At 40.9% G+C, this 12745-nt stretch overlaps 1 protein-coding gene across 1 annotated transcript; it reads right to left on the minus strand.

Annotated features, from left to right (window-relative positions):
• Positions 1 to 1217: 1217 nt before the first annotated feature.
• SUMO1 (small ubiquitin like modifier 1) lies at positions 1218 to 12216 on the minus strand. The gene is made up of 5 exons (XM_068138316.1): positions 12080 to 12216; positions 7159 to 7233; positions 5816 to 5893; positions 2988 to 3059; positions 1218 to 2081 (listed from the first exon to the last, which is right to left on the minus strand). The coding sequence occupies exons 1-5, from the start codon at positions 12089 to 12091 to the stop codon at positions 2013 to 2015; spliced, it is 306 nt and encodes a 101-aa protein (XP_067994417.1). The 5' UTR covers positions 12092 to 12216; the 3' UTR covers positions 1218 to 2012.
• Between the last annotated feature and the right edge of the window lie 529 nt (positions 12217 to 12745).

Consider the following 12745-nt stretch of genomic DNA (forward strand, 5'->3'; position numbering starts at 1 on the left):
GGATCCGGACTCTCTTCTCAGCTCCACTTTCAGGTTCCACAGTGACCCAAGTAAAATCCCATGCCTTGTGCCTCAGTTCCTAATTTCCAGAAGAGGGATAGTGAGAATTTTCCTACTAACAAGAGCATTACACAAATTTCAGTTAGAAGATGATCTGACAATAATCACAAGGCTGTTTTATTTCTGGTATTCTGAATCAGATATATTTAGTATTTTATAAAAGCAATTGCAGAGAAGTGCAAAGAAGCCATGTTGTTCTGCATCAGAGCAGTAGTCCCTCTTCCCCCCATGAATTACATAGAATGCTTCAAGAAAATCCCATATTCTGACATTTTGTAAACATAAGTTTTAATATTAATAAAAACTGCTTAGTGCAATTATGTGTACAAAAGTTTTAAGAAACAGGTCACTAACCACAAGCATAAAAGAAAATGTATTCTTAACTTCACGGCAAGTGTCATAAAAACTAATAATTCAAAAGCTGCAATTTGTGAAAGTATGCCAGCACTAAAATGTGTCTTTAAATGAGACAGCGTTAATAGTGAACTTGATTTATCATACCAAATCAGGAACAAGGCCCATTTATATCTGCTGAAAGACTGAAGCAGGGAGAGTGCAAAAACTTTCTTTCCACATAACCTTGCTCATAACCTCCACATGGGCTTTCTCATCCTGTAACATGTTCTTAAACCAACTATTTAGAACCTGCAACTAGCTAGAACATGATGCGGACCCTCATAATGATGCATGATAAATTATCATGACACTTGCATGTCATCTGTTATAGAGAGATTATTTAATGGTACCATGATCATATGAAATGCAGACATTAAAAACCATCTTTGTATTTCCTTCCAAGTTGCACTTTTCAGTTTACCTTCTATGCATGAAGATGTATGTAACTGTATGTGAATATTCTTGAACAAGAAAAGCAACAGCTAGTAGTCTCAAACAGTCACCTGCAAACCAAACAGATCAAGAATTTGACTAGGCCAAATACAAAAATCCTGCAGATTCAATGGGTATTAGGTTTTCTGGTTCTTCTGGGGGTTTTGTTTGTTTCGGTTTGTGGGTTTTTAAAATTATTTATTTAAAATGAGGTATATTTACACAACACTTATTTTCTGGCTTCAATGCATCTTTACTGGAAAAGCATGGCCTAACTGTCACTCTTAATGGTTTTGCTCATTTCCAAATATTTGAAAAGAAAATGCAAGTTGTTTATAAAATTGTTTTTCTTGTTTATTTTAAATGAAGCTGGTACAGACAATGTCCATTCAAAACCCACGTCCCAGGCCAAAAGATACAAACAAGAGTGTCAAAGTAAACCAGTTATCTGCTGTGCACATTCTTGCACAAATACCTGTGTGTTCTAATTGCTATATGAAGTTAAAATGCTCTTCTGGCAAGACTTTAGAATCATTGGGGTTTTCAATTTCATGTCTTCAGCAAAGCCATCTCTGGAGCAAGATACAGATGACAACAGTTCTAGCTTTTCCATTTCCAACTTGATAATGTTCTTTGTAGGGTCATCAGCACAATTTAAGCAAAATAGCTCTGAGTTATGGATACACATTTCTCCACAGTTTAGTTCTCTGAAAACTTCATCTCGCACTGAAAGTTATAGTCCAGGAGTGAAACAGTCACACATCAAAACTTCAGGGCAGATATGGAAGTCATTAAGAACACTCGCCCACCTGGCAGATCTTATAGCCTTCGTGCCTGAAATGCACGAACCTAGTGAACATACAAATGCATGTGTGTACATATATTTCTAGAGGGAAGGGCAGAAGGGAAGAGGGAAGCAAGGCTGCAGCTGGATCACAAAAGTTCAGCACAATTAAAACAGAAACAATGTATAATGAGCACAAGAATTCAAAATACCAGACGTTTGAAAATAAAACTCCCAGAGATGGGGTGCCAGTTTCAATTCAGTGTTGAACACCACATTACAAAAGAACTATTATTTAAAAATAAAAAAGGATTAAGGGGGAGAAAACAAACAGAAGGATCTAAACTGTTGAGTGACCCCCCGTCTGTTCCTGATAAACTTCAATCACATCTTCCTCCTCCATCCCCAGCTGTGAGAACAGAGAAAAACAGCATATAATTGTTATAAATCTAGTGTACTGAATTCAGAGCAGGTCCTAGATAAGTCATAAAATGATTTACTCCTCTGTGCCATTCTAATTCAAAGGGATTAAAAAAATTAGTCACTATTCTATGATACTATGACCTCTGTCAAATCGAAAGTCTCAGTGAAGTCTAAATCCACGTGTGGAACACCACACACCAGCCTGGAAGTTGCTAGTTATACCTTTCTCTAAATTTCTTCTTCAGCAACAGATGCAGGGGAATGTAACCAACACACCAGTGAATGCACCAGCTGTACAGCCACGTGAATTATGTGCAGCACACAACTGGCTCACAATACAGGTAAGACCTACAGCTTGCAATTCAAAGCTTGTTTACAATGGTTCTCTCATAGAGGGCAAGCTACTCAATTTCACAACACATGTTTGATTTTTCAGAAGGTCATTATTGTATAACAGTGTTTCTTCCTGCTTTGCCATAACAATTGGTGGAAGTCACTGGACAGGAAAAGTAATCTGTTTTCAGTTTATTTACACCCTAATAAAGGTGAAATAAATACATATTTATTCCAAAGTCACACTGAAGTTCTAACTCAACATGTGGGAAGTTTCCCTAGTTTCTTTTTTCTCTGGCAAGCAGTGACTGCACCATCTCTTCTAAGCCAGTATTACACATGGAGGTCAAATCAGTTTCTGAACTGTATGTCAGCCTTATTAAAGACTCTAGTTATATGCACTACATTTGACTAAAATGTCAGGTTTGACCAAAATGTTTGCTATATTTAAGAAACACCTTAATTCTGGTTAACAGTCTAGCAGAACAGAAAAACTAAACTACCTGGTGTTTACCTTCTCCAGTGAAATATGTACCACTCTTTCTATTAAGAAACTCACCTCCTTGGGGGTATGATTATCAGTAATTCTCTGACCCTCGAAGAGGAACCTGAGTGAATTCATTGGAACACCCTAAAGGCAAAACAAAAGAAAACAAAAAAAGAGCTGTTCAAGAAAAAAACAAACAAACAGAACTTACTGAAAACTATAGATTTTTACAAGAAAACCACCATTTTTAATAAAAACAACACACGAAAGTCAAAAGAGAAAGTGTTCTTGTTACACAGGGAGACCAGATGTTCTGTTGCAATCACCTAGACTACAAAGTAATGCATGGAGCACCATGGTGCAAATAACTATGCAGAGAAATTCACAAGAAAGAACAGCTCTTCACACTGTTCCAACAATCGCTCTGGCCAACTTGGAAGAAACATTCATAGTCCCTTTTTTGGAGAAAAGCCTACTTGACATCAAGAACTCGACTGACTGCTGATGGAGGAAATTACAGACTCTCCTGAATTCAGCCCAGGAGGGAGTTGATCTGCTAGAGGGTAGAGAGGCTCTGCAGAGGGACCTCGACAGGCTGCACAGATGGGCAGAATCCAATGGCATGAGATTTAACACATCCAAGTGCCAGGTTCTGCACATTGGCCACAACAACCCCAAGCAGAGCTACAGGCTGGGGTCAGAGTGGCTGGAGAGCGGCCAGATAGAGAGGGACGTGGGGGTACTGGTCGATAGTAGGCTGAACATGAGCCTGCAGTGTGCCCAGGCAGCCAAGAGGGCCAATGGCATCCTGGCCTGCATCAAGAACAGTGTGGCCAGAAGGAGCAGGGAGGTCATTCTGCCCCTGTACACTGCACTGGTGAGGCTGCACCTCAAGTACTGTGTCCAGTTCTGGGCCACTCAGTTTAGGAAGGATGTTGACTTGCTGGAATGAGTCCAGAGAAGGGCAATGAAGTTGGTGAGGGGTTTGGAACACAAGCCCTATGAGGAGAGACTGAGGGAGCTGGGATTGTTTAGCCTGGAGAAGAGGAGGCTCAGGGGAGACCTTACTGCTGTCTACAACTACCTGAAGGGTGGTTGTAGCCAGGAGGGAGTTGGTCTCTTCTCTCAAGCAAAAAGCACCAGAACAAGGGAACACAGTCTCAAGCTGCACCAGGGGAGGTTTAGGTTGGATGTTAGGAAGAAGTTCTATATAGAGAGAGTGATTGCCCATTGGAATGGGCTGCCCAGGGAGGTGGTGGAGTCACCATCATTGGAGGTGTTCAGGAGGAGACTTGATGGGGTGCTTGGTGCCATGGTTTAGTTGTTTAGGTGGGTTGGACACCATGATCTTGAAGGTCTCTTCCAACCTGGTTTATTATTCTATTATTCATGAAAACAATTATTTCTAAAAAAAAAAAAACAAACAAAAAAAAAACAAACAAAAAAAAAAAAAAAAAAAACCACCAAACAAAACCCCAAACCTTCAAACTCATGCATTTTAATCAGTCAGTAGGACTGCTGCATGAATTATTTCCAAGATATTATTTTAAAATATCAAGTTTTTCCACATTAATCATAATTTAAATCACTTGGATTCGGCTACAAACATATCTGGTGTTTGATCTTTTCTTTCCTCCTGCTCCAGAAGGGTAACAACAAACAAAGAAAAATCCACAAACAAGACAAAACAAACCAACCAACTCAACACTGTACAAAAGAATACTCAATTGACAAGTTCAACTTGTCTCAAGGTATTAAGAAAAAGCATTATTTCTTAGTATCTCCAGAAGTGAACTCCAACACAATTACTCAAGAAAAGACCACACAAGGCATCCATCCCTGAAGCTGGGGGCAAACTAGGCCAGGGCTTCTAGAAATAGCAGCACTGAATCCACAATAGCTGCCACAGGATCTAGAAATGAAGATATATTTTTTGTTCTACAACAGCAGTTAATATTTACCTACACCCATAATGAATGTTGCAGATTTAACATAGAGCATAACAGTCAGTGTAAATCTATTACCACATTAATGACTGTAACAGTGCCCAAGGCTGCTCTTATCCACTACAGCTTCAGGGGAATTGCACTTGTAGACAGGAAGATTTTACAATAATGATGCATCCCTTAGCATTAAAAATGTGAACATCTATGCCTTCTGAGTAGCCACTATGTATTTTCAAACAGTAATTTTAACTTATTACAAAATTCACAACTTTTTAAACTAGAAATACCTTTACTTCTCAAAAGGAATGAGGGGATTCATTATTTTTGTACTGTCAGATACCTCCTGTCCCGCTGGTAACTAGAATCATAAAACCATTTTGGTTGGAAAAGACCTTTAAGATGATCAAGTCTGACTATCAACTCAAAAGTACCATGACCACTAGACCATGCCCCCAAGAGCCATGCCTACATGTTTTCTGAATACCTCCAGGGATGCTGACTCGACCACATCCCTAGGCAGCCTGTTCCAATACTTGACTATTCTTTCAGTAAATAATTTTTTCCTAATATCCAATCTAAAGCTGCCCTGGTGCAGCTTGAGGCCATTTCCTCTCATCCTATTGCTAGTCACCTGGGAGAAGAGACTAGCACCCACCTCACTACAACGTCCTTTCAGATAGTTGCAGAGTGCAATAAGGTCTCCCCACAGCTTCCTATTCTCCAGACCAAACAATCCTACTTTCCTCAGCCACACCTCCTAAGACTTTTTCTCCAGACCCATCACTGACTTCATTGACCTTCTATGGACATGCAAAATGTCCTTCTTGTACTGAGAGGCCCAAGTTAGTCCAAAGTTTGACTGTCTCAACAAATATCTTTATTTGATATGTGAGAAAAGGAAAGCTGACGTGTTTGGCTTTTACATTTCTTTCAGAGTGCCACTATTTCACAAACCTGTCTTTGACAGTATGATTCTTTGAGTTTCTTGAGGTGTGTTGTCATTTTCACCTTGAAGTGAATTTCACTGCTGTCCTAAGAATAGAAAAGAAAAAAGTTACTCTCTTTGTAACTGCTTACTTCGTGCTAATTTTAAGACTTCAATTAAGAAAAACTTATGTCAAACTAACACGGAAAATAGCTGAACTGTCACCATGTGTACCTTGGAGCATCACAACATGAACTTCCAGGATGATTTATCTGTCACTAAATTCATCATGCACTTCCACAGGAAACTCTGTTTTAAAACAGATGGCATGGTATAGCCTCAGGCTCAGGATGGTTTGGATTTAAAAGTACTAAAACCATATACGATTCAGTCTGCACTTCAATCTTTACCCAGCTGATGTACTTAAATACAAACATACATACACAGGGCACTTCTGCTCCAAGATTCCAAAAGAGACAAGTTAAAACTTGCACTTCAATACATATATATGAATTCTTGTTCAGTTAATTATCTAGAAGTTAGGATACAAGCAGACTTGGCAGCACAACACTAACCTCAGGAAAAATCTTAGGTCTCTTTATTCTAGTTCTTCCTACCAGCTGTAAGGTATAAGTAACTACAACTGTCAAAATGGCTGCAGATAAAACAGACGATCTGTGCAAAAAGCACGTGCGTCACATTTAGTTTTTGACTGCGGTCTCATGACTACCAGTTAAACCAGCAAGAGGTCAGCTAGTTTGTGTTAGTCCTACTTCAAGCCATTGGTCTCCAGTCAATAGCACAGCAATCAAGCTATCTATGCTCCAACAAACAACACTGAGTTAAGTCATATGAGCTAGAGGTTCTTTGCACAGAAGGACTTCTGTTCGAGAAGAATTTTGACATTCACATTCCAGCACAACTTGAATTCAGATTTATAATCCAACATTCACATCTAACAACACGCCAGAGAACAGAATCCCCTTCATACCCCGTCCATGAAAGCTATCCGATACTTAGTGTACTGCAGGAACTCTGAAGACCTGGGTTTATCAATTTTGCCATAATTTCATCCACATCCTTGAATAAATTAATCGCTCTATGCATCTGGTCCCCTGCTTGCAAGATGGGGATCACATGGACCCAATGTTGAGTCACAAGGATAAAACACTCAAGCTTTTAAAAAGAACCACACTAGAGAACTTACTAGTACACACTACCAGCAATTAGCAAGTAGTTTACAGCAGGGAAGGATTGACAAAAAAATTAAAGTATCAGCTTTCAATTGTTCAGTTCTACAATAAAAAACAAAATAAAATTCAAAAAAATCACACCTCTACCAAATTTTATGAATAATTGTTTAAAAACTCACCTGCCCAATGACTTTAAGTTTAATGTATTCTCCTTCTTTCTTGTCTCCTAAGTCCTCAGCTGAAGGTTTTGCTTCCTGAAAGAAAAACATTTAAAAATTCTGATCGGTTCAACATTTCATTATTTTCATTGGGCAGTATGACACCTGGTATCCCCCATCTGCATTAAAGCAGACTATTCAAAGCATCTTATTTCTTCCTGTGTGTGAAAACAGTAGCAACAGAGTACTATGAAAGGTTGTCTATCTACCTGTAAAAAGTTTAACCACAGAAAAGAAACACCATGAAGAACACAAAAGATGAGAGAAGGATCATTTGGATGTAGACAATGAAAGCAAAAATAAGTAGTATTATTTTCATGCCACTAATTCCTATCCAACAGACTGCAAAAAAAGAAATGCAGGAACTGTACTACAAGGCTCAGATACTTGACAGAAGAAAGAACATCAAGGAGAGTAAGCAGAAAGCACTTATGACACTATCAGTGTAAAGACTGAACCACACAAGCGTTTTTTCCAGTCCACTGCATCCCCAATAGTCACTATTTTCAAAAAGATGGTCAGTCACCTTCTGTTCAACAGGGAAACATCAAGCAACTGCTTCGTTCTAGAATGTTTGCTTTAAGGCCCTAGCACTTAAAAGTTCTTACAAGTTGCAGTTCTAAGAACTATAGCACTGTGTATCTTTCCAGAGTAAGAATGAATCATAAAACCAAGTTTGATTTAACAACTTGAGCAATAGAACTTACAGAACGATTCACGTATTATGCTCTGTAAGACTCATATTAAGGACATCTAAGTTTTCGTGTTAGCTGCTGATAGATAGGACAAGAGAGATCAGGTATTAATAACCTCATCCCTTGTCTGTCATTACATATTCTGGGCCAAGCCTTTCGTTACGTTCCACTGCAGCACAAAGGGATTTTACACAGGGAACTACTTCGTCCAGATAGTGCTTAATGAAGAAATCTTCTCAAGTAGTAAGAAACAAGGATACCCTGCTGATCACATTTAAGTTTTCCTTTCATACTTTATTGCTTTTATACAGTAGGCAAAATAAAAAAATATGTGCAAGTGCCTACTACAAACATTTCCCCAGCTCTAAAGGGACTTTTTACTAAGTATATAGAAATATCCCTTGTACGGTTGGACTGGAACTTTCGGATCAAGCACCAAAAACGTACTAGCTTTTTGTATTAAGTCCATCCAGATAGGTTTCTATCTCCAGATTAAAATGGCAGACAAGTCTTTTCAAGACTTTTTTTTTTTTTCCTCCTCTCCTTACAGAGGTTAAACATGCACAACTTAATGGAATGCTGTAAGTTCAGAGAAAGGCAGGGGAAAAGTCTGCAAACATCTACTATACCTGTACCAGTCCCAGTTTGGATGAAAGAAAGAGAATCATAGAATGGTCTGGGTTGGAAGCAAGCTCCAAAGGTCATCTAGTGCAACCTCCTCTACAGTAAGCAGGGGCATCCTCACGTTGCCCAGAGCCCTGTTGAGCACCTTGAATATCTCCTGAACTACCTTCCTGGGCAACTTGTTCCAGTGTCTTTGTATCAGTTTGACTCATTACCTCGAGACAGACCCATTTAGGTCCTGTGCAGACAGAAAAATCCTCTATGAACCAGAGGCTACTTGGTTTGACTATTTTAAAAAATAAAACTTACCCATCTGGGTTACTGGGACTGATTCATGACCTTTCAAGCTCAAGCTTAAAACTGACCCCAAGATTTCAAGAAACTAAAAATTTACCCTTAGGTCTCCAAGCAAGTGACTTTTTAAGCGTTAAAGAAGTTCTAGATGATAATACAGGCATAGCAACTGTGCTGCCCACCACATTTTTCCCTTTCAACATATCTGAACTCTAACCTCATGCAACTATTTTCTGGAATAAAATATGCTGTTTTCCACTCCTGACCAAAAAGAAACGCAAGAATCTGCAACTTGTTCTAATAACTTGCAGAAACACAATTTTTGTTGTCCATACTAACCTCTAGGAATCAAAGAGAGATTCAGATCTACATGGATTCGAAGTTTGTAACTTCAAAACTATCTCCTGGTTTGCTACTGCTGGAAGCGTTTATAAGAACATCCTGTCGCTCTACACAATGTTTCAGGTCAGTCACTGTCTTGGTCTACTTTGCATAAGAACCAAATTGCACAGCAGCACAGTAAGGCAGAAGCAGAGCCATTTGTAGTAGTTTATACAGTTCTGCGCGTTGTAATCTACCTACTTAGCTTTGCAAAACGAATCATCCTGTACAAGGTATGACAAATCATCATTGCTACTATGACAGTGCCTCTGGCCAATATAAGTGGAAAGTAATGATTCATAAGATGCTCAATTCCTACCCGTGGGGAAACAGGGCTCTTGCACTAAAAATGAATAGAGGAAGCAGCAAACAGCAGAAAAAGTAAATGGAATTAGCAGTCCTGAAACAGAAATATACTTGTTTAAAGCCCTATAAAGAGAGCTGTAATTTCAGTAAAAGAGAAATAACATCAAATTGATGTTGGCAATGCCAATAACTGAAGCTTAAAAAAGAACAAATTATTTTAAATCAGAACACAAGATCCAACAAGTCTGAAACAGCTCCCTGTATTTTGTCAGTGAACTATACTGCTATTCAATGACAAATGGTAATGCCAACACAAAACCAGTTGACAACAAAGCAAGCAAGGATATTGCAAAGTTACTAAACTAGAAGCCTTCCTTAACAAAATCCTGGACCTGCAAGCAAGCCTCCAGACCTACTTGTAATGTGAAAAGCAATGGTGGTCTAGCGTATCTCATGAAGCATCATAAAGAAACCCAAAAGCCTACCATACAAACCAATCAGGAATACCACAGCATTCCAAGTTCTAACTCTTCATTAGATGCTTAAAGCTTTAGGGCCTTTTTTCCATAGTTTTTCTAAGCACAACATAAGGCTCCTAATACTGTTTCACTTTTATTTATCAACACTAAATTCATGACACTAGAAAACAACCAAAATTTCTTGGATGAAATACATTGGTATTGTTATTGCAACTAATGAAATGACAAAATAAACATTGGCAGTATACTGCAAGTTTCCTTCTTCAGTTTTCTGAAGTGCTCAAACTTCAGAGTCCAAAACTGAAAAAAAACAGAACTAAAACCCCACCCTTACATGCAACATACTTAATACAATCATTAAATGTAAAATAAAATCACCCACCCACCCCCAATTACTAGACTAATAGGACTACAACACATCTTAATAGAGCAAATAAACTCTCACATTTGTTATCAGAGAGGAACAAACCATACAAACTACAGCATTCTTCATTAGCAGTACATGAACAGACAAAAGTGCCAGCGTGTAGATTCAACTAAAGCAAAACCAGGCTCATACTGTTGAGGGGAAGGAAAAATACATTATTTTTTGTTTCTACTAAGATGCTACCAAGCTTGTTTGTTTGAATTCTGCCCTTTTTGGAAGTATTTTTACTTATCATAAAAATTAACTTGCTATTGGTAATAAAGTAATTAAATAAATATGCTTCTTTATTTATACAAAAAAAGACATTCATGGCCATTTTTACCTAAGGAGAGCCACTATGTATTAAAACATGTCTTAGTTCCCAATTACAGCAAGCTACAGAGAAGGTCACATAAAGATCAGTCTACAAAATCTAGTTTAGAATTTGCCTTTTTTTAAAATGCAGCCACTTTCATGTATTTTACTACAGGGGAAACATGTCCTAATGGGTGTCAGCAATAGCTGTACTCCCAGCTGCACTCTCATAGGCAGAGATGGGCACCAGCACTATTTTAATCCAAAAAGTTGTATTGTGCTGGAAAGTCGGCAGAGATGATCACCAATCCATACAGCAACGTTTTCTATTTAGGAGACTCTACTAATCTTAGCCTTGTCTTTTAATTTCCTGGCTGGCACTAGTACTAGTCTTGACTCCACAGCACTGCAAGAAATATTTGTAGATACTTGACATTGATATTTTCGAAGTCGAATCGTCCTGACAAAGTTAGAAAATGCTGCCATATGAAGGCAATATGAATAAAACAAAGCGAAACACAAAATCGGAATGCTGTTTTAACTTTCCACCAGCAGGTCACACTGCCTGAAGCAAGTTGTAAGCAAATGACTGTATACATGCCACGGCAAGCAAGTCAGGAACTTGAGGTATAAGTAACTTAAGTCCCCAGTTGAGAAGTCAGAATTGACAAGAACGTAATAATGTACAAAGATTGAAGGCAGGAAAGAGTCTTTGTGAAGGACAGGCGTTTAATACAGGTAAGCAACGCTCAGCTACGAGTCTGCGGGCTTTCCCCCTCCTTTTGCATTCCTAGGACAAACACAGGACCTGGCAGGACTAGCGTAACCCGCACAAAGCCTGCTCCGGGGCAAGAGCATCCCACCACACGCCTGGGACATGGAAAATTAAAGGAGCCAATAGCTGTGCAACACGGCTTACCGCTCACTGTACTCCCAGGTTTCCAGGGCCGGGGCTGCCCGGGCATCTATCCTGGCCCGGAACCCCATGAAGCTACCCTTGCTTTGGCCAGGGGTATCCGAATATCCCCTGCCTGGAGCACTCCCCAGCGCCCCGCAGGAAATACCTTTAGCGAAGGGAAAGGGGGATTAGAGTACGAAGAGGGAAGGGGAGCTGTTTGCCGAGGTCAGAGATTGCCGCGCATACACACGCACCCCCTTAAAGCAAGATCTCTAGAGTGCCTCAAGGGCGGTCGCGGCTCCGCGCACAGAGCACGGGATCGGACTGGGGCTGCCCCGCGGCAGCAGGTCGGGGCCCGCAGACAGCTCCTCCCGCGCCCCCGCGGCTGCGGGGCCTGCCGACGCCGCCCGCCGTGCCATCTCCCCGCGCCCGGTGGCAGCTCGCCCCGGGATCGGCGGACGGTCGGGGCCAGCGGCGTTCGTACCTGGTCAGACATGGCTCGGCCCCGTTGCGTGCGGCAGGCTCGGCTGGGCCGCTGCAGGCGCTCCGCTCCTTTCTCTGCCCGCAGCGCAAACACAGGCCGCGGCGCGGGCGTGATTTCCTGTGCGCCTGAGCTCACTTCCTGCCCGCCGGCTCCTCCCAGCCCGCTGAGACACCCCGCTGTGGCCAGTTCTCTCGGACCCCCCGGGCCCCCCAACACCGTAAACCCAGGGGGTCGCTTCCCTGGCCTCACCCGCAGCGGCCCGGCCCTGGGCAGACGCGGGAAAAGCGACTGCCGTGGCAGGAGTGATCGCAGCTCCGCTCAGGTCCACGGCCTGGCCCTGCGTCTGCGAGCGCAGACGGCTTCCAAAGGCCCAGATGCAGAAAGGTACCTAATGGCCTTCCTGAAGGGGGGGGGGAGGAAACAGACCAAAAAACAGGTGTTTTTATAAACTCCGCTAGTTGTAAGCTGCCTAATGTCTGAGTATGAGTCTGGACTGCCATTATGTCCCGCCCTAGAGAACCCTTCCAACAAAATCAGATTTTGCAACAAAAATCACTTTCATTACACCTAACTGTCAGGACTTCTTAAAAAAGTTTTAACTAAAAGACTCCTGTATGGCATCACTGCTAGAACAAGCTCACAAGCAAGGCGAGACAACCACATGCG

Source organism: Melanerpes formicivorus, unplaced genomic scaffold, assembly GCF_026170545.1.
Source record: "Melanerpes formicivorus ecotype bairdi unplaced genomic scaffold, bMelFor1.0.p_v2 SCAF_5, whole genome shotgun sequence".
Lineage (NCBI taxonomy): Eukaryota > Metazoa > Chordata > Aves > Piciformes > Picidae > Melanerpes > Melanerpes formicivorus.